Source organism: Melanerpes formicivorus, unplaced genomic scaffold (assembly GCF_026170545.1).
Source record: "Melanerpes formicivorus ecotype bairdi unplaced genomic scaffold, bMelFor1.0.p_v2 SCAF_8, whole genome shotgun sequence".
Taxonomy (NCBI): Eukaryota; Metazoa; Chordata; class Aves; order Piciformes; family Picidae; genus Melanerpes; species Melanerpes formicivorus.
The window spans coordinates 24,495,474-24,518,885 of NW_027142360.1; the positions used below are offsets into that span (position 1 = coordinate 24,495,474).

A 23,412-nucleotide genomic window follows, 5' to 3' on the forward strand; every position below is an offset into this window, starting at 1 on the left:
CAGTCATGGCCACCTGTGTGGAAGGCACCCCAGTGGGTTGTGATGGAGGGAAGAGAATCCTTTAAGATCTCAGGGAGTTGGAAAAATACTCACAGAGGCTGGCAGCAGAAGTGCTTTCCCAGAGACACTGAATCCAGACTTTATTTTGAAAGCCTTGCTGGATTCTTTGGTCCCATGGTCTGAGGGATTCTACTATTTTATTCTTTTGTTCTTTTCTAAAACAGAAGATGCCAATACTGAGTCCAGTTCTGGTGCCCCCAGCACACAAAAGACATCAAATAAGATCTCCCCTGAGCCTCCTCTCCTCCAGGCTAAGCAACCCCAGTTCCCTCAGCCTCTCTTCACAGGGCTGTGCTCCAGACCTCTCCCCAGCCTCGTTGCCCTTCTCTGGACACATTCAAGTGCTTCAGTGTCCTCCTTAAACTGAGGAGCCCAGAACTGGACACAGTCCTCAAGGTGTGGCCTAAGCAGTGCTGAGTACAGGGCAGAATGACCTCCCTGTTCCCGCTGGCCACACTATTTCTGATGCAGGCGAGGATGCCATTGGCCTTCTTGGCCACCTGGGCACACTGCTGGCTCGTGTTCAGCTGCTGTCAGCCAGTACCTTTGTCTCACAAGGCCCACCTTCAGATTTTGAAATTTTAACCACAGCAGGATTCCTTTTTAATTTGTTTCCTGTTTGTTTTCCTGCCTTCTTCTCTGCTTTGGAAGGATTTAAAGGTATTTAAAGGATTTAAGGAATGGGTTTTGTCAATTGAAATGACTGCTGAAAGAACAGAATTCTTTGCTAATAGATTTAAGGAGCAGTGCATTAAAAAGTGTGATTGTGTAGAATATTTCCTTCTATTTTTATTTATAAGATTTTATTGTTCCTAAGTTTTTTTCCCCCCCCCTTATTTTTTTTGTTTAATAAAGCAGTGTATGCTGTGAGGATGGACAGCCAGCCACTTTAAATACTAGTATGTAAAATCCAAACAAAATGCTCTGAGGTTCGTATTTTTAGGTGCTTCTTATTTTGAATGTGGAAAGCTGACTGAGCTCTGAAGACCTTCAATTTGACATCAGAAGAAAAAGGCTTAACCAAATCTATTTTTATTTTGCATGACATAGAAGTCACTGACAGTTGTCTTCAATTCAGATAGATCTTAATGCCACCAAGGGCTCTACCTTGAACTGTGAATTTCAGGAAACTTTCATCTCTTAAGTCCCTTGAGTGTTGTGTATTTAATGGCTGAGTGAACAGATAAAGGCACTATGGAAAATCAAAGTAATTTCTGCCTGAAACATACCAATGTTACTTTTTCTCTGAAGAACATTATGGAAGCTCTAGCATTTTAGAACTGAAGTCGTGGGATGTGGATCATACCTACATGCTGCTTCAGCATATGGAATTGAGGAAGCTGCTTCTATCTTTGGTATTAATGATCCAAACCAAAGCCATAAATACTACACCGAGAAGAGGACAGATGTTCTTCTGAGCTGGGGACAGCTGTTCTTTATTAATTTATTGTTTTTCACACTCAGCCTTGTGAGCTAAAGCTCTACATTGTATGAAAAATGGAAAAGAAAAGGTAGTTTCTACTGTCCAAAAAAATTATTCTTCTTGAAAAGAGGAATAGCTGAATGTGAATTTCTGACTTTCACATTTTTGAGCTGCTGGAAAAAAAGTTGTACTTGGATTTTGGGTACTATGCATAAAGATCCCTCTCGTCTCTCTTTCTTTTCTCTTTTGTGGTTTCTTCCTTTCTCCCTTTTTAAGTTTCTCTCTTTTTCTTCTTTTATGTCTTTTTTTTTTTTCCTTCTTTTTATTTTATCTTTCCTTTTTTTTAATATTTTTTCCTCTTTCTTATTTGTTTTCTTTACTCTCTTTTCCTTTTCTCTCTATTCTTTTTTCCTTTTGCTTTTTTCTTCTTCTCTTTTCTTTTTGCTCTCTTCTTGTATTTATTTTTCTTTTAGCTTTCCCCCTTGCCTCTCTTCTTGCCTTGCCTCTCTTCTTGCCTTGCCTCTCTTCTTGCCTTGCCTCTCTTCTTGCCTTGCCTCTCTTCTTGCCTTGCCTCTCTTCTTGCCTTGCCTCTCTTCTTGCCTTGCCTCTCTTCTTGCCTTGCCTCTCTTCTTGCCTTGCCTCTCTTCTTGCCTTGCCTCTCTTCTTGCCTTGCCTCTCTTCTTGCCTTGCCTCTCTTCTTGCCTTGCCTCTCTTCTTGCCTTGCCTCTCTTCTTGCCTTGCCTCTCTTCTTGCCTTGCCTCTCTTCTTGCCTTGCCTCTCTTCTTGCCTTGCCTCTCTTCTTGCCTTGCCTCTCTTCTTGCCTTGCCTCTCTTCTTGCCTTGCCTCTCTTTTTTTTTCCCCTGTCTCTCTTTTTTTCTAAAAATGTACATACCTGCACCTAATACTTAGGGAATGAAAGTCTTGTCATCTTTACTGGTGCCATTTGACCAGGTGTTTGTATCCTGTATGAAAGGTTAAAAAGCTGGGGAGCACTTGCAGCTGGCAGCATCAGCAGAAGGGGAGTCGTCAATCAAAAGAGACTTGGCTGCCCCTCCCAGATTGTGGGGCCAGAACTGTGGCTGTAAAACTGCACCTCCAGGAGCTGGGCAGGTATAGCCATAGCCTTATCCACTGGGATGACCCTGAGTCAGTCCTCCCCAGCAGGAACCCAACTCTTGTGCTGCTGGATCAAAATCAAATGAAAACTGCCTGCCTATCAGAGATCTCCATCACATGAAGGAGGGTGTTGGCTGGTAGAGAGAGGCACAGCTGTGTTGTTAGTCTTTGCTCATCAAAGAAAAATGTGCAGTGTTCCTTCAAGGAGCAGGAGGTGGAGGTGCATAGGACCTAGAGCAATGACCCTGGCTTAGGAGGAAGCTTTGTTTCTTGCCCTGCTGTGGTCTGGAGGGGACAAGTTTTGCAGGCTTGCTGTGATCCTGGACCTGTCATCTCCCTTCCCACGGTGTACTTGCAGTGGCATTCACCTTCTTGTGAAGCCTCACTGGGTGCACTGGCCTGAAGCATGGTGTCACTGCTCATGCCTGTCACCCACTGCCTGCCTTCAAGAAAGCCTTCCCAAATAGGGGATGGTTTTCTAGAAACCTTTGTGTAAAGTGTTTTTAGGAGAAGCAAAAGAAATACACCAGGGCAAAACATGTTCTGATAAGCAATGTTCTTTCTAATTTCTGCTTCTCTGAAAGAAACAGTGCTTTCAGATTTCACTCTCCATCTCTGAAGATCTTCTTTCTGAAGGAGGATCTGTGATACTTCTCACCGGTAAGACAGGCTCTCCCCACAGCTCCACAAACATTCTGAGAAGCAACATCTTTTGAGATGCCACAACTGCTCTCCCACAGCCCTCAAACATTTGGAGTGATGGTTACAATAGGGGCCAGACAGCCCTGCTCAGCCAATTTTCGTTTGTTGCTTTCAGCTGTTGCAACTTTAAAGATTGTTCCCCATGCTAAGTGTGATTTTTCTGGGATCTGATCCAAAATTCTCATTTCTAGAGCTAGACTGAGCTATAGTTAGCAAGTTACTGATAGATTATGTGCATCAGAGGGATCAGGGTTTACTGCTGTTCCCTCATTCCCTTCTGTGCCTCTCTGGAGCTGCAGTGCCAGGAGATGGGAGCGATCTCCTGAGGCACAGAGGAGAGGCAGCGGGGGAATAAGCCTGGAGGTTGTGTTCAGCAGCTTCTCTTCTTCCTGTGCACCAGCTCTACCACATGGAAGTGAGAGAGAGAGAGTGAGCAAGCCTTACAGGGAGAGTTGGAGAGTTGGCAGCAGCAGATCAGGAATCCTGATCAAACTCCTTGGACCAACTGAGGGGTGAACAGCTTTGGGGTCCATGCTTACTTAATCAGGGCCATGCCCTGGTGTTTTCTAGACTGTTGATGACACTCTCTTCTGGATTTCCTGAGTGTGCCTCCATCCTCCTTGAAGTGCAGTGGCTAAAAGTGGATGCCACGCGTACAAGACCTCACTAGTGGCTGCCTCTTTTTCTGTCCTCTCCCCACCTCCCCATTCAATCACTCTCTTAATTTGTAATTTTATATATTTAATCTTACTTTCCCAAGGAATACTCTTGTCTCACCAAATTTCATCTGTCTGATTTCTGTCATGCATCAAATCCATCTTCAGTTCTTATCCCATTTGTCCTGAAGGGAAAGTCCCTTACTTCTGGATCCTTGTCAGACAGCCTCAGCTTTCCTCCAAACCACAACATGGAGCCAGTCATTGCACATTGCTTGTCATGTTCCAGTCTGCTTGTGCTTGAATAGCAAAAATTACTCTTTAAATGTACTTTTCAACTCCTTGTTCATTCTGACTGAAGCTAGGTCCTGGGTGGAGCATGTCACATGTCACCGCAGCAGGAGCCACACCATTGATGCCCGAGTCCTGCTGGGCTTCTCTTTGCCGGTGCTAATTTAGCCAGCCAGTTTTCCAGCAATGATGATTCATATTGAGCAGCTTCATTATAAACATCTTGAGTTTTTCTTGCCCCACAGAAGCTCCATCAGGCAACACCTGTCAGGCAAGACTGCACTTCTTTTTTATGCTCAATAATATAGACATAGATAGAGATAAACACATGCTCCTGTGTTTATTTCAGGAGCACTATCAAAAGGGTCTCATAGGCCATGAGGACAAGGGGATGGTGACTGGATTTTTGCTGGTCCCTGCCATTAGGCTGCCTACAACTGTGTGAATCTTCCTTTTCTCCTATCTTAAATATGCTTTTAGCCCTTCTCTTGTCTTTGCATTATTTTATATGACTTTCTGAGGATAACTTCTCCTAGTTCAGGTCTATGAACATCTCCTAAAGAGCCACTGAATGAAATTCATTAAGTTATGTTGAATGCATCAAGACTGCAATTCACCTAGCCATTGTTCCTTCTGCTTAGGCTGTCCAAGTATTCTTTTCTGTTCCTTAAGCCTTTCTTCTCCTTAGAAAGTACATCATTTCCATGATCAGTCTTACTGGTTTGTGATCAGTCTCAGTACAGTTACTTTCTGTCTTCAGATTGTCAACCAAATCCTCCCTGTCCATAGGGAGGAAGCCTAAAGTAAGTTCTCCTTAGTTCATTTTGTTCACCTTATGCAGCACTGCATTGTCTCCAGCATAACCCTCAACACCAAAGACCTCTGTATGGCTTATCCTACAATTTTTCTATTAAATATAAGAGCAGCTAGCAAGACCTGAAACAGTTGGGAATGTGAAAACACTTCATAACATGACTGGCTACTGGGGGTGTGATAACAGAGTCTTGTTGTGATGTTACTTATATGCATTTATCTTTGGGGAGGAATAAGATAAGTGCATGTTTGGTGCATCAGCTAATGTTTGGGGTTTTTTGTCTCCTTTACCATACTTAGGAAAATGTTCTTTGTTAAACTCTCTTTTTTTTTTCTTTCACAGAACCTCTGTGTCAGTGATACTGAGTGCCCAAGTGTATTTGTATTTATGATGGTGGGAGTGCATGCAAAAATTGAATTCTTTTCCTTCTTTATGAGGGCATGTGTTTTGGGAGCTGAAAATGATCAGTGTTAGAAACCTAATCCCAATTCTCCCTCCTACTGCCTGTTTTCTGGCGTCAGATATCGCTTAACCTTTTTCCTTTCCTTGGTTCCTTCCTCTTTAGCACAGGAGTATGCAACTTAGGGTACATCTCCTGAGGATTTCCTAATTCGTTTAAAAATTTCAGCACTTTGAAGACATAAAATATGTATATAGTAAATGCTAAATATTTTCACAGTGGTGCAAGGAAAAGGTTGGTTTCTGAATTTGAATTCATTGCCTTCCGTAATATAAATGCTCCTTCTGTGCTGCATTTTAGTACCTTAGTTGTTCAAACATTAATGAGTGCAGAACTGAGTAATGAGCTTTGCACTGCTGCCCTTCTCACTGGCATGGGCAATTCTCAGTCTCTGCTGATCTGCTTGATTTATTATTAATTTAATCAATCAAGTCACCTATGTTTAAAGATGATTTAGCTTAAGCCTAGATCCTCCAAACCTTTAATTCTGCAGGTAGGTCTGTGTGATGGGGGCAGTTCACTTGAACAGTCCTTGGAGCAGAGACTTGGACCCAGATCTTGTTTCTCACAGGTGAGTGCTCCAAACACCTGCTTTTATGCACTCTTCTTTCTGCAAAGAATTTAAAGTAGTAAGAAGGGCTTCCCTTCCTTTATAGGAAGTGTTGAAGGCAGCCTGTCTTCTGCTTTAACCTATGAAACAGGAGGGTGAAATACGTAGGTGTGAATTCCCTCAGTGAAGGAAGGGCATCGAATTGAGGGCTCCTAACTCTTGGGAGGAAGATGCCAATCCCAAAGTTTGTTTGGGAGAAGACTAGCTGGGGAGGGGAGGGAAGGGCAGAGTACCATCTGCATGTGTAAGAAAGGACTGATGCCCTGCCCTTTTTTAAATGGAGCAACTCAAGGCTTGCATACATGCTTCCTGCAGTGGGGTGATGCCTGTTCCTGAGTCAGCACCACAGCAGCTGGCAGATGTATCTGGTGTATTTCTGTGTTCACATGCTGCAGCGTGGCAGGGCTGCTACAGCAGCAGCTCTGCTGGAGTAGCCTTGCATGCCTCTGCTGCAGGGGACAGGTACCAGCTCCTGGCTGATCTGACTCCACACCACTCCCAAGAAGCAAGCTCTTGGGAATGGTAGGAGTTAAGGATGCACCTTTGTCTCCAGAATAGTAAGATGGTGAGAACCAGCTGTACAGTATGATGGCATCACACCGACCCCATGCCACTGCTGGGGAGAAATCAAATGTCTGCTAGCATGTGATACCACACTGCCCTACCTTACTCCATCAAGGACCTCAGCAAGTGTGACCAAATAGCACTGCAGTATATTTTCTTGATCACCAGATGCTTGGGAATGCTGCACCTGGCATGGGAATGCCTTCTGGTTTACTCTTCTCTGGAAAAGCAGAGGCAATCCTCCTGCTATGGATTCCCTTTCAGAAATCCCTCCAGGCCAAAAAAAGTAAATAAATGTAGGCATCATGGTGATGAGCATTGCCAGAGCATCCAGAAATCAATTTGCTTGACATACAGAAAAAAGGGTCCTTAGTGCAGTGTCCTAATAATGACACAGCAGAACTAGCTGGAGCAGTGTTTGCTATCGGCCTTGCACTGAGGGTAGGTGTTTGTCACATGCAGGAGGGCTGTTTTGTAGCAGGTTGCCTAGGATGAGGTACAGAACTGTGAACCAAACTCTAAGTGTTTATTAGCTAATGCTATCAAAGAGCAGAGCTCTGCACATTGTGAAGCAAAATAACTTCAAAAACAAGATGAGGGAGAAGAAATGAAACAGATATGGGAAAGTGAAGGAATTACTGAATTACTGAAGCTGTAGGAAAGGATGTGTGTGCCTGCATTTCAGATCATGAAGGAAATAAGGGACAATTAACAACATTAGGCAGACACCAGCCTGTCTGGCAGTGCTCAGTACTCAGTCCAGAGGACGCCAGCCTGCCTTGACAGTAACCAGAAGTGATAAGCTAGTCTGTCACTAGCCAGGCAGCCAGGTTTCAAGCTACAAAAGGTAAGAGAGCAGGAGCCATGTTTTTAAGAAGAATTGCACTTCTCTGAGTTGTTTGAGCATCGGTGCTAAATTCCTGCTGCTGCTATTGACAAGAACCAGCAATGCACATTCTTGCTGTTGATCAATCACTGATATATGAAATCTATTCAATATATCTATTCTGGATGCTGCAGTTGCATTTTCCCTGCGTGTTTATTGCCTTTTGTTACTGCCTGCCAAAGATAACTGTGGGCAGATCTTACATATGATGCTTTGTTTTAGTTGCCTGGCTACTGTAAAACGTTAGCTTAGCTTTCGCTGAGGTGTCACAGATGCTTCCTTGATGAGTGTCCAAACAAGGAAATATGTAAAAGATGCTGGTGAATGCTGTGCTTGCCCAGTTCTGCTGCTTTTGCTAGAAATGCTACAGAATGCTTACTGTGCTTGGCTACTACAGACTATCTGTACAACAACATGAAATGTAGACTGAAACCTTTCATTTACACAGCAGGGTCGTGGTCAGTACCAAAGGTAATGTTATCTGTATCTTTGTGTGCAAAGGAACTGTTGTTGGAAGGAGATGGTGGGCAACTGCTTCACTTAATTGCAACACATTCTTTCCTGGTAATTGTTACAAAGAAAACCTATTTTTCCTGTTGACTGCATTGCCAGGTTTTTCCCCCCTTTCCTCTCTCCCTGTGAAAGTCTCCAACAGAGAGAGAATCAAATCTCAAAAACTTAATTGGGATGTTGACTTCAAACTTTTTCCCTGCCAAAAAAAAAAAGAAAAGAAAAGGGAAAAACAAACAAAAAAAAAAGTAACCAATATCTCTTCTGCTCTCTGCATTTTCTGTTTGTGTCTGCATCACTTTATCTCCTCACATCGCCAGCACTTCTGACTAAATTGTTTTCTTGTACTCACAGTTTGAAACCTTTTCTAAAGCCTCTGAATAAGCTATGTTTCCTTCCAGTCAGTCCAAAAATATTTTGTCAGCAAACAAACACAAAACCTACTTTTAACAACTGTTTTACTTCCTCCTCTAATGTCATTGCAAGCCTGTTCGTAATTATTCTTGCCTTTTGGCAGTTGTGGCGCGTTAATATTTACAAGATGAGATGTAGTTTTCTGTTTATATTAGCAGTCCTCTGTCTGTGAGATCTGGAGCAACCAGAATGCAGGATATCCTTTCTCATCGATTCATCAGGTTCATAATGTAAGATACAGTGATAAATGGCTATGTTGTCACTCTCTGGCTGTACAGTCTTGTTGCCATGGTGTTATCTCCGGGTGTCATGTCGCTGAAATGACAAACGAGAGTCCGCAACTTGTCCGCCTTCCCTTCGGGGTTGTGTGCGCCCATTCGTGTACCCGTGCCGTGTGGTTAGCGTATGTTTGGCTGTATGGTCGTCCATACAGGACACAGGGGGATTGCCAGCAGTGGTCTCACTCACTGGGGGAGCTTTGACTTCTGGTCCTGATGTGGTTTTTTTTTTGTTTGCTCACTTTTCCAAAGCCAGAAACCGTGTAAACAGCCTGGTTTGCACAGTTTCACCCCCACAATGTGTCGTGCTACCCTTTCTGTGTTAATCTATAGGCTTTGCCTAGCTGAGAAGCACACTGTGTCTGCAGAGGCACTTTTGGGGAATTAGAGGGCAGGAGTGATGGTGCTCTGAATTCTCGTCAGCTCTGTGACAGAGGCACACCTGCCGTGCACATGAGAGCAAACCTGGTGAACCGTAGTGCAGTGCACAAATGACAACAGCCAGTTGCTGAGATTGCACAAAGCACAGCATTTCAGAGGAGCTGTAGATTCCTCCTGACTTCTCTCATATAACCCCCTTCTTGGAGCATTTCTGCCAGAGAGGAGCAGTTCTGGCTAAACCCTAATGGTTTTAGAAGCTCATAAAATGTAGATACGCCATCAGCCCATTTCCATTATTTCCAAAGCCAAAGCTACAAAAAGCTGAGGGGGGAAAAAAAAAAATCCTCTCATTTTAGGAATTAAAATGTAAGCAAATAATGAGGATTTGGCTGCTTCACAGAAACATTTAAAACCCTTCCAGAGAGAAAATCATTAATTTTTCAGCCAGATGCGCTGCATCTATGTGTGCTCCAATTTGTTGTTGTCATGGTGACCAACACGTTACCATAACTAGGCACGAGGCTTTAACAGGTGAAAAGTTATAAGATGTGCTCCTTGTTAATAAATGACCACAAACCACTCAAAACCAGGCCTTTTGGGGGTTTGGTTTGTGTTGGGTTTTTTTCCCCTGTATCATGGGGAGGGGGTTAACTTGAAGTATTTATAAAAAGGGGAAGCAGATGTTAGGTTCCATAGAAGTTGTATTGAGATTCCTTCTTACCTGTGACTAACTCTGCATCCAGGTGCCTTTAGTCAGAGTCAGATACAGCTCTCAGAGAATTGGGTGGGATAGAAAAATCTGCAACAGTTGGTAAAAATTACCTAGTGGGAGTTCTCTGCTTTTTAGTAGCTCCTTTGATATCAAGCATCTGAGCCTTTAGCACACTGGGAAGTTCACATCTGCCCACTTTCAGGGCTGTGAAGCACTTCAAGGTATACTGGTCTTTAAGGCTATAGCCTTTATGGTTGAAAGTTGTCACCCTAAAAACATTCAGTGAGTCTTTACTACCCTGGCACCTGACTTGAGACCATTTTGTGATCATAAATTCTTTGCCTGCAAGATGTGGAGCAAAAAAGTTCTTTCTGAAGGTGACTTGAGGCCAGAGGAAGGAAAGGCACTGGTTAAAGGTATGGGGAGGTTAGAATACTAAAAAAACTAGGCAGTGCAGCAAAACCCACGTGATAAATTGCACAGCTGTCTGATGAGCTGCAAAGTTAGATGAGGAATAAATTCTCTCCTGCCATTCTGCTTCATCAGAGAGAGAAAAATCTCCATACATATATTGTGTCATAAAAAATACATAAGCTTAAATGTTTGATTATTTCTTATAATTGCAAATTAAATATTCAAACCAGAAAATCCGTTTCCTATCATCTCTATTTTGAAAAATTAAATCAAACATCATGGCTAGCCCTGCATGGCAATTTAAGAACATCTTTATACTGCTTGGAAGAGTTTTCAGTGCTTATTGAAGGTACTGAACCTCAATACATCACTCATGGGTGGTTCCACACCACTTCCTCACCTTTAGAACTCCTAGGAATTTGTATTTTTCTACCCCAGACTTGAGACTTGGCGTTTCAAGTCTTTAGGTCAAAGACATTCCTGCTTTGTGTTTTACCTGAAGTTAATTGCCATCACCACATCCTCAGCCTCAGGATTTAAGTCAGTCGGCTGAGGTCTACAGTCTTCCTGTAGAGGTTTTTAGGCTGAGGTTTATGAAAGTATGCAGCTGTCTAAATCTTGTTTAAAAGATTTTCTTCCTGTTAATAAAAGAGGGAAGGGAAGGAAGGAAGGAAAGGGAAGGAAGGAAGGAAGAGAGGGAGGGAGGAAGGAAGGAAGGGAGGGAGGAAGGAAGGAAGGAAATAAATTGGGGAATGTGTAATAGGAATTAGTAGGAATTAGACTTCTAAACATCTTCATGGATCTGGGCTTTGGAGACTGCCCGATTATAACTCTCAATAGGTAATGGACACTAGCAATAGTATGGTTTTAAAATCTGAGGAGTTTGGTAAGACACAAAAAGAAAGACGACCAGAAACCACTTCTGCTGAATATTATAAAGGAGAGTACTGAATATCAAAAAGGAGAGGGCTGCAGTACCTCTTCTGCAAGGACAGACTGAGGGAGTTTGTTCTGTTCAGCATGGAGAAAAGAAATCTCCCAGGAGACCTTATAGTGGCCTTTCAGTACCTGAAGGGTGCCTTCAGGAAAGCTGAAGAAGAACTTTTAAAAGACCATATGATAGGACAAGGAGCAATGGTTTTAAGCTAGGTAGATTTAGATTAGACCTTCACTATGAGGGTGGTGAGACACTGAAATGGGTTGCCCAGAGAAATTGTAGACAGCTCATCCCTAGAAACATTTAAGACCAGGCTGGATGAGGCTTTGAGCAACCTGATCAGTGGGAGGTGTCCCTGCCCATGGCAGTGGGGGGTGGAACTAGATGATCTTTAAGGTCTAATCCAATTCAAACTGTTCTGTGATTCTATGATACAGTTACAAAAGAGAGTTTTGTGACTATTGCATAACATGTCTTCTTCATCTGTCAGAATGCTCTTTACCTGTGAGATTTAATTTTATGCAGCTTTTTTTAGGAGCTGCTCCCTGTATAAGACACACAGAAACACATAATAGGTCTTCAGGTGCCATGGTCTGTCAGGAACAGCAGAAATCCTGTGTCTCTTTGTTCCCTTCACCTCAGCTGTGTTGCCTGTTTAGGTGCTCCTAGAGACACATAAAGCAATCTTAGGAACTCTGGGGTTTTCTGACTTAAAAGGAGCAGGTACTAGGATGATTGTATATATTTATAGAGCAATTACTGGATCCAAAAGATGGTCTCCACACAGTCCCTCTTTAAATGTCTGATATGCTAGTTTTATTAGCCTGCTCAAAGATTGGTTCTCATTTCCTCATGGTTATTGCTTCCTAGCTCCTTGAATTGAAGCAATATGAGAGGTAATCACTGTTCCTCTTGTTACTGCCCTTCATTTACAGACAGAAACAATGTGATTCTCCATGGTTTTAATATCTTTCATGTAAGGGAGTCAAAACTGTAAAATGATGTACACATTTCACTCCTTATGTACACTGCTTACTGTGTCAGTACTGTGCATTCTCTGCTTGTGAGGACATCCAGCTGGAGGGGTTTGGAGCACTCCCCAGGGTCAATTACTCTGTAAAAATTCTGGTCCTACCTCATGTTCGTCCCTGTGCTACCTCAGTGGAAAGACCAGTGGTCAAAAGATGTAATTTTAGAACTTCCCTGTCCTGGATTTACTCATTCCATTGTAGTCAAATGGGTAGAATGTACCTCCTGAGATCTGCTTCCTCACACAGGACATGGAGCAATATATGCTCATTAGGAAAAAAAGGACTATTTCAAGAGATCTGTTAGCTGTGGCTTTGAGCAATTTGTAAGAGGCAGCTGAGCACACTGGGAATTTGTGGTGGGTGCACTCCATCTTCTCTTGTAGTCAAATATGAGCTCCACTAATGAGGATGCAGGTCCTTACCCCTTGTAATGTGATTGAAACCTTATTTCTTTTTAAGGAAATCAAATTCCCACTTGAGATTAAATATGTTCAAAGGTTTATACACATTACTGGTCAAAAGGTTTAATTTCTGTGGCTATAGAATGCCAAAAATTGGAGCAATTTCGCCTGCTGCTTTCCTTTCAGCGTTTGAGGTTGAAGTCCTATCCACAGCACACAGGCAGCTTCACTGGGCAAAACAGGCATTACAACACTGTGTAATTAGCAGATGTGCTACTAGTGCCAGGATTACCTAGGTTCAACTTGGTTGATGATGTTTGCTTGCTTGAAGTTACCATATCAGCAGGGTAATGTTGATGTTTCCAGATTTCCCCCTTGCTTTTCATTGCAGAGCTGTGCAAATGTGTGTCATTTCATTATTGTGTGACACATGAAAATGATGTACTTGTTCTGTTTACTCTGTCCTGATTTAATTAGTAGGATGTGATACTTTGCCAGACTTTGGAATGTCTTTGATAAGATTTTTTTTTTCATGTGTTTTTGATGCTTTAACTTCTTGTTTTAAAAGTCTTAACTTTTAGCCATAGTCTGTTGTGAAATGCTGATGATAATTCCTTGCAATCTTTAACAGTTTTTAACATTTATGTGAATTGAAAATACACACAGATATGTGCAGGTAAAGGAAGAAGTAGCTTAATCCAAACTGAAATAATCATATAGGAGGCAATAAAATAGTTTGAAAGAACAAGCAGGGGAGGAAGGAGGATTGGAGAAATCTGATCCCTGAAAGACAGAGTAGGCAGGAGAGGGAAATTTGGAGACCAGAAGAGACAGCATAGGGAAGAAGTGGGGCTTGTGACAGAGGGAAGAGGAGAAGGACTCCATCCACAGGTCATTTTCAGTTAAAGTGGGCTCACACTGGTTTGGTAGCATCCCTGGTGTTGAGGACATGGGCAGTGTGGGCACCTGTGAGCCAAACGTAGGAGAGCTCACAGTTAAAAAACAGATACCTTAATTAATTTTTTTTCACGAGTCTGTAAGGCAGAAGGAGCCCAGAAGTGCCCAGAGGTCAGTCCAGATCCAATAAAGCCATGTCCAAAACCACACAATGCCAGGTGAGAACCAGACCAGCACTGCCATGCTGGAGGCATTCCTGCACCAATGCCTGTGTTGCCTCTCTTTCGAAGGGTAAGAGTGGTCTGTGAAGGGATTTGGCAGCAAACTTCAGTCCAATCCATGTTCTCTGAAAGCTTTGAGGAAAGGGGATATGACAGCTCAGGAAGGCCATCACCTATATCAATGAGAATGATGAATGTGGAGGGGCATTGTTAGTAACTCCACAATGAGACATCAAGAGAAGGTGATCAAAGTAGATATTCAGAGGGAGATTAAAGAATGCCTCCTATATTTGAAGAATGCATAATAAGTCTTCAGACCAAAGCAAAGTCTCAGCTATTTAGCCGTTTAGGAAAGTTAGTTATCAGTTAAATGTGCTGGGTAATGGAAGACTTACTGACTCTGTAGAAAAGCTTGTAAAACACAGGGTGGAATTTGTGAATGGCATTTTTGTGCATCTCATGAGGGGTGTTTTTTTTTCCAAGTGCTCTCAGGCTCTTCTATGTATTGTAAACAGGTATTTTTGAGGAACATTTCCGGTGCCTAATCATTTGATTCTCAAAGCAAATAGATTTAATTAAAGCCTCATTAAACGCTACAGCAGATGACTTTGGATTATAAATTAAGTGATGAAAAATTCGTTGTAGGAGTTGTATTCCCTGATTTCAGTAACACAGCTCTAGGTGTAGCAGATTAATTATTGTTAATTGATCACAACAGTGGAGGGCTACTCGGTCGCACATTCCCTTGCAGCTTCTCATCTCTCAATCTGTGATTTCCAGACAGGAGACTGGGGAGAGCCTTCAATTACCTTGCGACCTCCAAACGAAGCCACAGCATCAACGCCTGTACAGTACTGGCAACACCATCCAGAGAAGCTCATCTTCCAGTCATGCGATTATAAAGCATTTGTAAGTGTTGAGGAATGTGGTGGTTCGATTTGGGGTGGGTATATTCATCTGAGACTTTGATTAACTGTTGGGAGTGGTGGTTTGGGGGATTTTTGACATTTATAATGCCTTTTTTCAGTCACTTCTAATGAGACAGGCCACTTCTTCTGACATACTGTAATTGTAGTAAAGGGGAAACAAGAATGCACAGTGCTTTTTGTTGCTATGAGTTCTGTGATATATTGCAGCCATAATGTTAGAGAAATGACACTGAGTGGCTAATGTGTTGCAGAAATGACAGTGGGAGCAAGCCCCACAAATCCCTCACAAATTGCTGCCTAGTACTTACAGAGAAATAATAAAACATAATATGGGACCCTCACACTTATCTTAATGCTGTGTGCATAGTAGTTAAAGTAAGGATTGTCTTGGCTGAGCTTTATATATCTGCTTTGGGGGAAGGGAACTAAGGCAAATGGAGATCAGGGTCCTGAAGCAGTTTTCTGTCCATGGGACAAAGGCACATTGAAACCTCTCCCTAGCTGAGGACTACTTGAAATACCAGGAGCAGGCAGTTCTTTCAGGGCAGTCAGTTCTTCATGATTTCTGCTTCCCATCCCTGGAGAAATGAAGTTTCTCTCTACACCTGAAGATTGTTGGTTATGTGGCTGCTACAACTGCTTGTGAAGGAGAGGAATGTCTCCTGAAGTACAGAAAGTCATTCTGGATGACTTTAGGTTTGAATAAAAAATTCCTTCTCTGAAGCCTTGAATTCCCTGTCAATGGGGCAGGGGGCTGGTGCCTCTGGAGAGCTGAAGATGTGCTTCAGCCCACCTCCTTAACATTTTACATTTCCTCTTCTGGCATTGCTGGAAAGCAGTGATAAGGTTGCTGAAGCTGCTTCCCAGACCACTGAATCCTCTTCAGAGGTGGCCACCTAATGAAGCAAGGCTGACTTACTTTACAAAGGGAAGGGGCTCAGTGGATGTAGTGCGTTTAGCATAATAGCTGGGGGTTTACCTCTTGTCTGGATGTGAATTTCAGGTCCTCTTCGCTTCAAGGAGTTTGGATCCGCAGTGGGTTTTAGGATAATGCTCTGGTCACCCAACACTGCAGTAATCTGGGAAAGGGTTGGGGTAGCTGGACTGGAAACTGGAGATTAAGTGCAGGTGAGACAGAGCTTGACTCCCACTGAGAAGGGACAGAAAAGGAAGCTTAGTGACCTCTAGTTCTTTAGATAGTTTCCATAGTTTTAAGTGAAGTGGAAAGGTTTGTCTCAAGAATGCTTCCTATCTCATTACCTGTTCCATCAGTAAATTCATAATCAGATGTAACCTTTGTAGCAGATAGGAAGGTGTGTGGATCATTAAAGGAACGGAGTTGGGGTGGCCAGGAATATCCAAGTTACTGGTGATTCTTCTCAGGAAGAAAGAATGGGTTAAACAAATCAAAATATCTATTTTAGGGAACCACCCCCCAGAGCTGTAATGACCTCAGCCTTATGGAGTAAAACCCTGGGTTGGAAGTTAATAACTTCACTCAGCTGAACTGTTGGAGATCCTCCCACATGCTTTGGCTCTTTGAGAAGGAACATTTCTAAAAGTACAAAAAGTCAAAGGAAAACAAAACTCCCTCCTAGAATTTTGGGTTTTTCTGACAACTAAATCAGACAATACCTCGTGATTTGTTTGTCTATTCCAGAGCCCACCCTGGGAAGCATTTCTGAATTCCTGCAGCTGAGGCTTTTTGCTGCTGTGCAGATGGGATGGGAGCTGCCTGTCTCTTTTGTTTCTTCCTCTTCTGCCACGAGTCCAAAAGCTCTGCTTGTTTCCCTTGATGCCTGACCAGTTGGTAGCTTTCAGGGAAATACCAATTTGTTGTGCTGTAGTCTATTAAAATCAAACACTTGGGTTTTTTTTTTTCAAAGCAGAAATTGGTTGCATCTTTCCCAGAAAAGGCAAAGGATGGTAAAGATACTGAACAGCAGGATCCAGGAAAAGATGCAGTTCAATTCATAGACTAATAGCAAAGTAGACCTCACTTGCTCAGCATGTAAACCTCACTTTTGTTTCATTTCCTAATTTCAGAGCTTGCTTTAAATTTGTTGCTCTGCTGCAAGGGCAATACTAAGCCATCCCATCAAATTAATGCCCACAGCCCTATTCATGCCACCATCAAGCCTCCAGCTGGACTTGCAGCTGCTTGGTTTCTGAATCTTTCACATCTGCAGTCCTCCAGGAATGCCCTTCATTCATTCCTTTCTGCTTATGCTTAGCTGGTAGTGTTGGTGTTGCTCACCCTTCCATTTATAATGCCCTCTAAAGTGTTTCTCACTAATTACCATGTTGGCTACTGTCAACATTGAAATATTTATGCATTTTCTTGCAGGTTAGAGACTTCTGCAGTACTCAGTGTGAACAGAAGGCTTTAAAGAAAATACCTGTTTAGGTCAGGAGACCAGAGAGTTGAATCAGTACACTCTCTGTTCAGTTCCAGCTTGTGTTCAGCTGTAACTGAAGTTATTTTTGATAGGTTTTTCTTTGGGATGAAGCTGGTTAACTATCTGGTTGGGTCAGCAGAGGCTGCTTCCAAGGGGAGTCAGCATACAATGAAAGGGGCCAGGCAGCAGCAGTCTTCTGGGAAGAGGCTCTTGTCCATGGTGCTGCTTCTCTTCTGCAACTCACCTGCCCTGTTCTCATGACTTCTCTTCAGCTTCTGTGTTGCTCACATAGACTGAAGACTTAACATAAGCCATGGCATTGTGATGGAGTGAGAATGCAGAGACATCTCTGTGCCTGGGGAGGAGAAGACAAGGGATGGTTTGCTCTCCTGTTGCTCTAGTTAAGCCAGCCTTGTGTGTGACAGCATACAGAGAAACATCCTGTTTGCACAGAGCTGTATGATTATGGGCACATCTACAAATGCACAAGCCCATAGCATGATGTGGTGTAGAGAAGTACTAAGACCCAGAGGAACAAAACTTTCTGTCAGGGTGTGGGAGGGCTCAAACTTCACATGCCACTGAGTGACATAATGAGGAAGAGGCAGGTTGGAGAGGGGATGTGTCAATGAGGCACCCTAGAAGATGAGCAGGCTCCTCAGACCATGGTGGCTTCCAGCAAGCTGAGCCAGACACCAGGACCCTGCTGCCTCCTGTCACCCAGCCCGCCTTCAGATCAGTAAAGCCTTCAAAATAATAGTTCAGGGTCAAGCATTTCTTAGGAAGAAATAATGGTTTGAACAAGTTTTCAGTTCAGATTTATTTTCTCTATTTGCTGACATTGGGCTCTACTGTTTGCACATAAATTAGTTGCAGAATGAGTACACAGAGGTTAACATCGCTGCTGGCCTCCACATCCACGTGATTGCACACAGCAATATGAGTTTGGCAGGTGGCAGCTACAGAAACAAAACCAAAAACCAAACACACAATAAGATTCTCCATCTTTTAATCAAATGGCCTTATTAAGATGGAATCTGTAGTACTTGCTTCTTGTTTGAGTAACTGAGGTAAGCTGCAAGGCTTTCTGATACCATTTCAAAGGATTTAATCTGATTGAATACAGTTGTTGCTGTGCATTCCTGTTGCATAGGCTGATTAACACACTGATTTAGCAGAGAAGTGCAAAGTAGGAAAAAAACCAAACAAACTCTAAAGCAATATGTTGGCTGCTAGCACTGGGTTTTTAGGCAGTTTTAGTGCATTTCTGCAGATGTTTGTTTAGTGAAATTAAGTTTAATGGCTTTTTGTTTTAGTATTTAGGTTCTATGCTGGTAAAAGAGTTAAGAGGCACAGAGTCAACACAGGATGCGTGTGCAAAGATGAGGGTAAGTTTTTCACCATCATAATATTAAATGATGATTACTTGTACAGTGCCCTTTATCCTTTTGGAATGTTCTCTTACCCACTGGGTTGCCCTTGCTTTTGCATTTGCATGGGTATTCAGTAGGATGTCTGTTCTAGCTTTTATCATAATTTCAAGCAATGGCAAAGTTTGAAGGTATAGTTTCATTTTGCATGTTGTAGCTGAGAAGAAAACCAACACATGCATTATGTTTCCTTTGAATCTTCATGTGTTTCAAAGTACTTTAAACAAGGCCATATCACACTGCTTTTATAAGCAGGATTTGTAGCTCGGGTATGACAATCTAGATTGAATTCACTACTAGTAAATATATTCATGTTACCAAAGCCTTTGTTTTTTGTGTATGGTCTAATCCTACAGTCACACAGTTCAATGAATGCTTTTGTTTAATGTGAGTATTCTCGTTAATTATGAGTTACTACCATGCTTATTAATTAAAGGATGAAAAGAGATAAAAATCTGTTTCACTTGGTGGTAGAAAGGCAATTAGGTTTCCCTCAAACTGGTAAGAAAATGTTTTCCAGTGGTGCTTTGGCCTGATACTGGTTTGTAGAAAACTACAATGAGGCTCAGGCTACCTCTGCCTGGAAACTCCAAACAAGCCACAGCTCAGCTACACAACTTATTCTCAGCTGCAGTTGTAATAAGAAGGCACCTGGAGAACATTAGCATGGTCTGGCATGATTAATTATTGAAGAACATAATTGTTTGGTAAGCTACTAAATGAGAAAAATTGCACAGATGAATACAGTGAAATCCTTGCTTCTGTGAGCTCAGAAGTCTTTTATGCAAGATGCCCCTGAGCACTAGAAGTAGCATCCAGGGCAACTAGAAAGCTGGGAGGTGTGTAAAATCCTTAGATCAAGCAACTGTTTGGTACTGGTTACATATCTGTAGAACACAGACTTTGGTACAAGCTCTTTTAGCTAAGGGCTGGCAGCAATTCACACTTACTAGATTGCCTCAAGATCTGTGGCTTTGCAGCTAATTACATGCTAATCGTTCCTTACCTGGGCTTCAACCCCTTTAAGAAAGCCCAGCAGCTTGACACAGAAGACTCTCTAGTCACATACACGTGTTCTGGGGAATTAATTGAGGCTGCAAGCATAGCATCTTGCAATCCAGTTTTCACACTGTCAGCCTTAGCAGTCCAACTTTTTTAGGCATATGCCTGTGCAGATCTCAGGGCAGACTTTGACACCCGAGTAGCATATGACAACTTCAGTAAGTTCTTTGACTGAACCGGGAAGCTTAACATCAAAACACCCAAAAGTCACTCTAAATGATTTATAGCCATTGTAAGGTTATTTTTTTAAGGTCATTTTTTAATTAATTTGGCAACATTAAATTATACACCTGAAAAATTAAGTGTTTGAGAGTCAAACTTATATCATTTCACTTACATACTTATACTTTAACAATCATCGAATCAGTAAGGTTGGAAAAGACCTCAGAGATCATCCAGTCCAACCTATCACCTCATGACTAACTAAACCATGGCTTCAAGTGCCACATCCAATCCTTTTTTGAACACCTCCAGGGACGGTGACTCCACCACCTCCCTGGGCCGCACATTCCAATGGCCAATTATTCTTTCTGTGAAGAACTTTCTCCTCACCTCAAGCCTAAACTTCCCCTGGTGCAGCTTGAGACTGTGTCCTCTTTTTCTTGAGACAACAAGAGGACACAGGCATTGCACCAGTAGTCTGTAGTGCCACACAGGGCACTTATATAATGCAGTGATGAGGTTTTATATACCTTTATTTTTTACATTCTCTTTTGAAACCATTGTGCTGTGAGAATGTTTTGTTTTCTGGGTTGGGGGGGGGGGGTGTGATTGCAAAGAGGTTTGAATAAAGCAGTTTTTAATCGGGTTTTCATTTATTCTTTCAGTGTAGGCCTTTTAATCATATTCCTAGTCAAGTCTGAAGCAAAAGAGAACCATTGACTTAATGAGAACAGATTGTTATTGTAGCTAGAAAAATCTACCTTTTCCCCAAACTTTCTCCCTCTGGTTGTGTTTTGAACATTGGTGTCTGCAAATTGAGAGCTGAGGTTGTGCTAAGACATCCTTGAGTGTTCCTGTGTTGTTCATTATTGTATTTAAGTGCTACTGGGTTGTCATCAGATATGTGGCTTCTTTAACAGTTCCATTTTACTTTAAGTGTACTGAAAGGGACATTTCACTTACAAAAAAAAAGAAGTGGAACGCTAGATGCATTATTTGACAGCTTCTCAGGTAGTGAATTCTGTCTGCTTGTGATTTTTACATGGGGTTGGACTAACATGAGAGCGAAACATTTTGAAATGTTAGTATTTTATTTGGTTTTTATGTATCTTTCAAATCTATAGCAGGATGCAATCTGAAACATGGTGGGGGGGAGTATGTCACACATAACCTTGGACCTTGTTGAGGTCTTTCTCTGCATGTTTTTAATATTTCTGGAGACAGCCACAGAATTAAAGAGAATGTATAAAAATTAAGTACCTAATTTTTCTGCCAGTGTGGCTTTAGCTTCTTCATCTTTAACCTAATATTGCTCCTCAAAAAGTGTTGATATTCACTGGATGCCTTCCAGTCTGCAGATGCCCAAGGACAAAAGAAGCCTATCAGTGACAAAAAAATGTATCTGGCTACTAATCTAATCTGTATTCAGTCTTTCATAGATACAGAGAAACAACATAAATGACATGTTTGCTGACTGCAGATCTCTCACTGTTAGTTTGTAGCTGCTTCCTGTGCTTTTCAGTTATTGCAATTGATGGGTTTGGTTCTCAAGGGGCGTGTCATAGAATCACAGAACGCATCGAGTTGGAAGGGACTCTTGAAGGTCATCCTGTCCAACGCCCCTGCAGTGAGCAGAGTCATAAACTAGATCAGGTTGCTCAGGACCCCATCAAGTTTGACCTTGAATGTCTCCAGAGGTGGGGCCTCCACCACATCCCTGAGCAACCTGTTCCAGTATTTCAACCCCCTCATTGTGAAGAACTTCTTCCTTATGGCTAACCTAAACCTCCCCTTCTCTATGTGGATATTCCTTCTGCCTCTCCACAGAGGGGCTTACAGCATCCTCCTTCTCTTATAGCATGATGAAAGGAGATCTTAAATCTTCTGTAATGCTAGGAAGCAAACCCAAACAAAAAAATAACTCTCCCAAACCTGGGAACCTCTGTCTTTAGAACTCTTCTTGTCTATCCCCTGTGCTTCTCAGCATTGTGCAGCAGTGTGCTTCAGCAGGGCAGATGATGAATTTGTTTGGGGAAAAACATGCAGATTCAGTAGGTTAGGCTCAGCATGGGGATCAAGGTTATGAATGCTTTTTGTTCCCACCCAAACTGCAAACCCTTGCAGTCATCCAAAAAAATATGGATATTTGGCAAGGACTGTGCCTATTAGAGGGATTATACTTTGTTTTTCCCTTCACATGTTTGCACTCCAAGGATGGATTTATATTTTATGTTTTCCTATTTGTTTCCAGCTATTTTCTCTCACAAACTCCCTCTGCAGTCGACAGCACTGTCTCCTTATCTCCATTCCCCACCTGCTGTAAACTGACCTTTGCTACTTGGAGATTAAATCTTGCTATCTTGGCCAGAATAGGTTTATTAATTATTTTTGAGAGATGCCTTCAGGAACTTAAGAGCTTTCATCTTTCTCAGTGTGGAATAGGAAATATTATAAGTCGTGTTTTGAATCAGGTTACTGCATTCACTTCAAATCACCATAGGAACATGAAGCGAGACTAAAATGTGTTTACATCAAAATAAAGAAGAGGAATAGAGTTTAATTGGAGCTAGGAACAGACTTGGGCTCTACATTAGACTCTGTCTGGCATCTACACGTCTGGATTCCTTGACCAAGTAGGAAGGGGATGGTTTTATACTTACTGGCATTAGCCCAGCAGCAAGGTGCACTCTTTCCTTGCATACACACGCTGAACTAGTCAGATATTTACTGCTGCAGTAGGAAACTTAGATCATGGGTTTGGATCCTGCTACCTTCCTCAATATCTATCTTAAAGGTTTTCTTGTTGGAAAAGAGGTTCTTGAATTTCAAGTCAACGTTCTGGGGAACCAGCAGCTTAATTCTGTTCACAAAGCAGGTGTGTGACACAAAATCTGCTTCTCTTATCTCTGGAGAGGAAGATGAAGTAGAGTTGAGTCTTTCACTGAAAACAGGCAAGATCTGGGGCATTCCTTCCTCAATTTGTCTTACCTAAAGAAGAAGGACCTGGATACAGATGGCAGTCTTCTTTTTTCTGATAATCGCTTTCTAATTTTCAATCTTCATTTCATTTCTCTCTCAAAAGTAGGAGTGTCCTCCACGGGGCTCCTAGTGATACTAGCCAGGCAAACATCATGTCAGGATCAAAGACTGTATTTGAGAACAGGCAAACAGCAGGATCAAATACTGTATTTGAGAACTTAGATTCTTCAGTCTCTGTTCTACTGGGACATGTAGCTCTGTCTCTCTCGTGTGGCCACTGCTTTGGGAGGCCCTGCAGTGGAACAAGCACAAGGATATTACTCAGAAGGAAAGAAAAAACCAATTGGTGGAAGGTCTTAAAGGTGTTCAGTCCTTATGTACACCCACATCATGCCACCCCATGTTCTTCAGAGGTCTGTATGTCCCTGAACTCTGTCTCTGAAAGGAATCCAAGGTGAAAGAGGGAGGGATGCACTGCCATTTCAGCAACAGATGAGATGTAGAGATATCACAAAAGCAAAACAGATGAGTTGCAGGTGCGTTGCCTGTGCAATGTTCATATTAATGATGTAGCTTGGGGGCATCCACTAATTGTAGAGAGGCAAACAGGCTTGTACCACAGGGATTACAGATGCTATCTTATTCCAAGAGGCATTAAATTATGTCAGTGATG

The 23,412-nt window shown here is 42.3% G+C and overlaps 1 protein-coding gene across 12 annotated transcripts in view; it reads left to right on the top strand.

Moving 5' to 3' along the window:
• ANKS1B (ankyrin repeat and sterile alpha motif domain containing 1B) overlaps positions 1 to 23,412 on the top strand; it is a 420,346-nt gene that overhangs the window by 376,824 nt on the left and 20,110 nt on the right. For 5 of the 12 annotated variants that reach the window (XM_068142750.1, XM_068142747.1, XM_068142746.1 and 2 more), the window contains 4 exons: positions 6,016 to 6,093; positions 8,662 to 8,736; positions 14,559 to 14,687; positions 18,423 to 18,494. In XM_068142750.1, coding sequence (XP_067998851.1) covers positions 6,016 to 6,093; positions 8,662 to 8,736; positions 14,559 to 14,687; positions 18,423 to 18,494 — 354 coding nt within the window. The remainder of the gene's footprint in view (positions 1 to 6,015; positions 6,094 to 8,661; positions 8,737 to 14,558; positions 14,688 to 18,422; positions 18,495 to 23,412) is intronic. The other 7 variants (XM_068142754.1, XM_068142749.1, XM_068142748.1 and 4 more) reach the window with 4 other exon arrangements.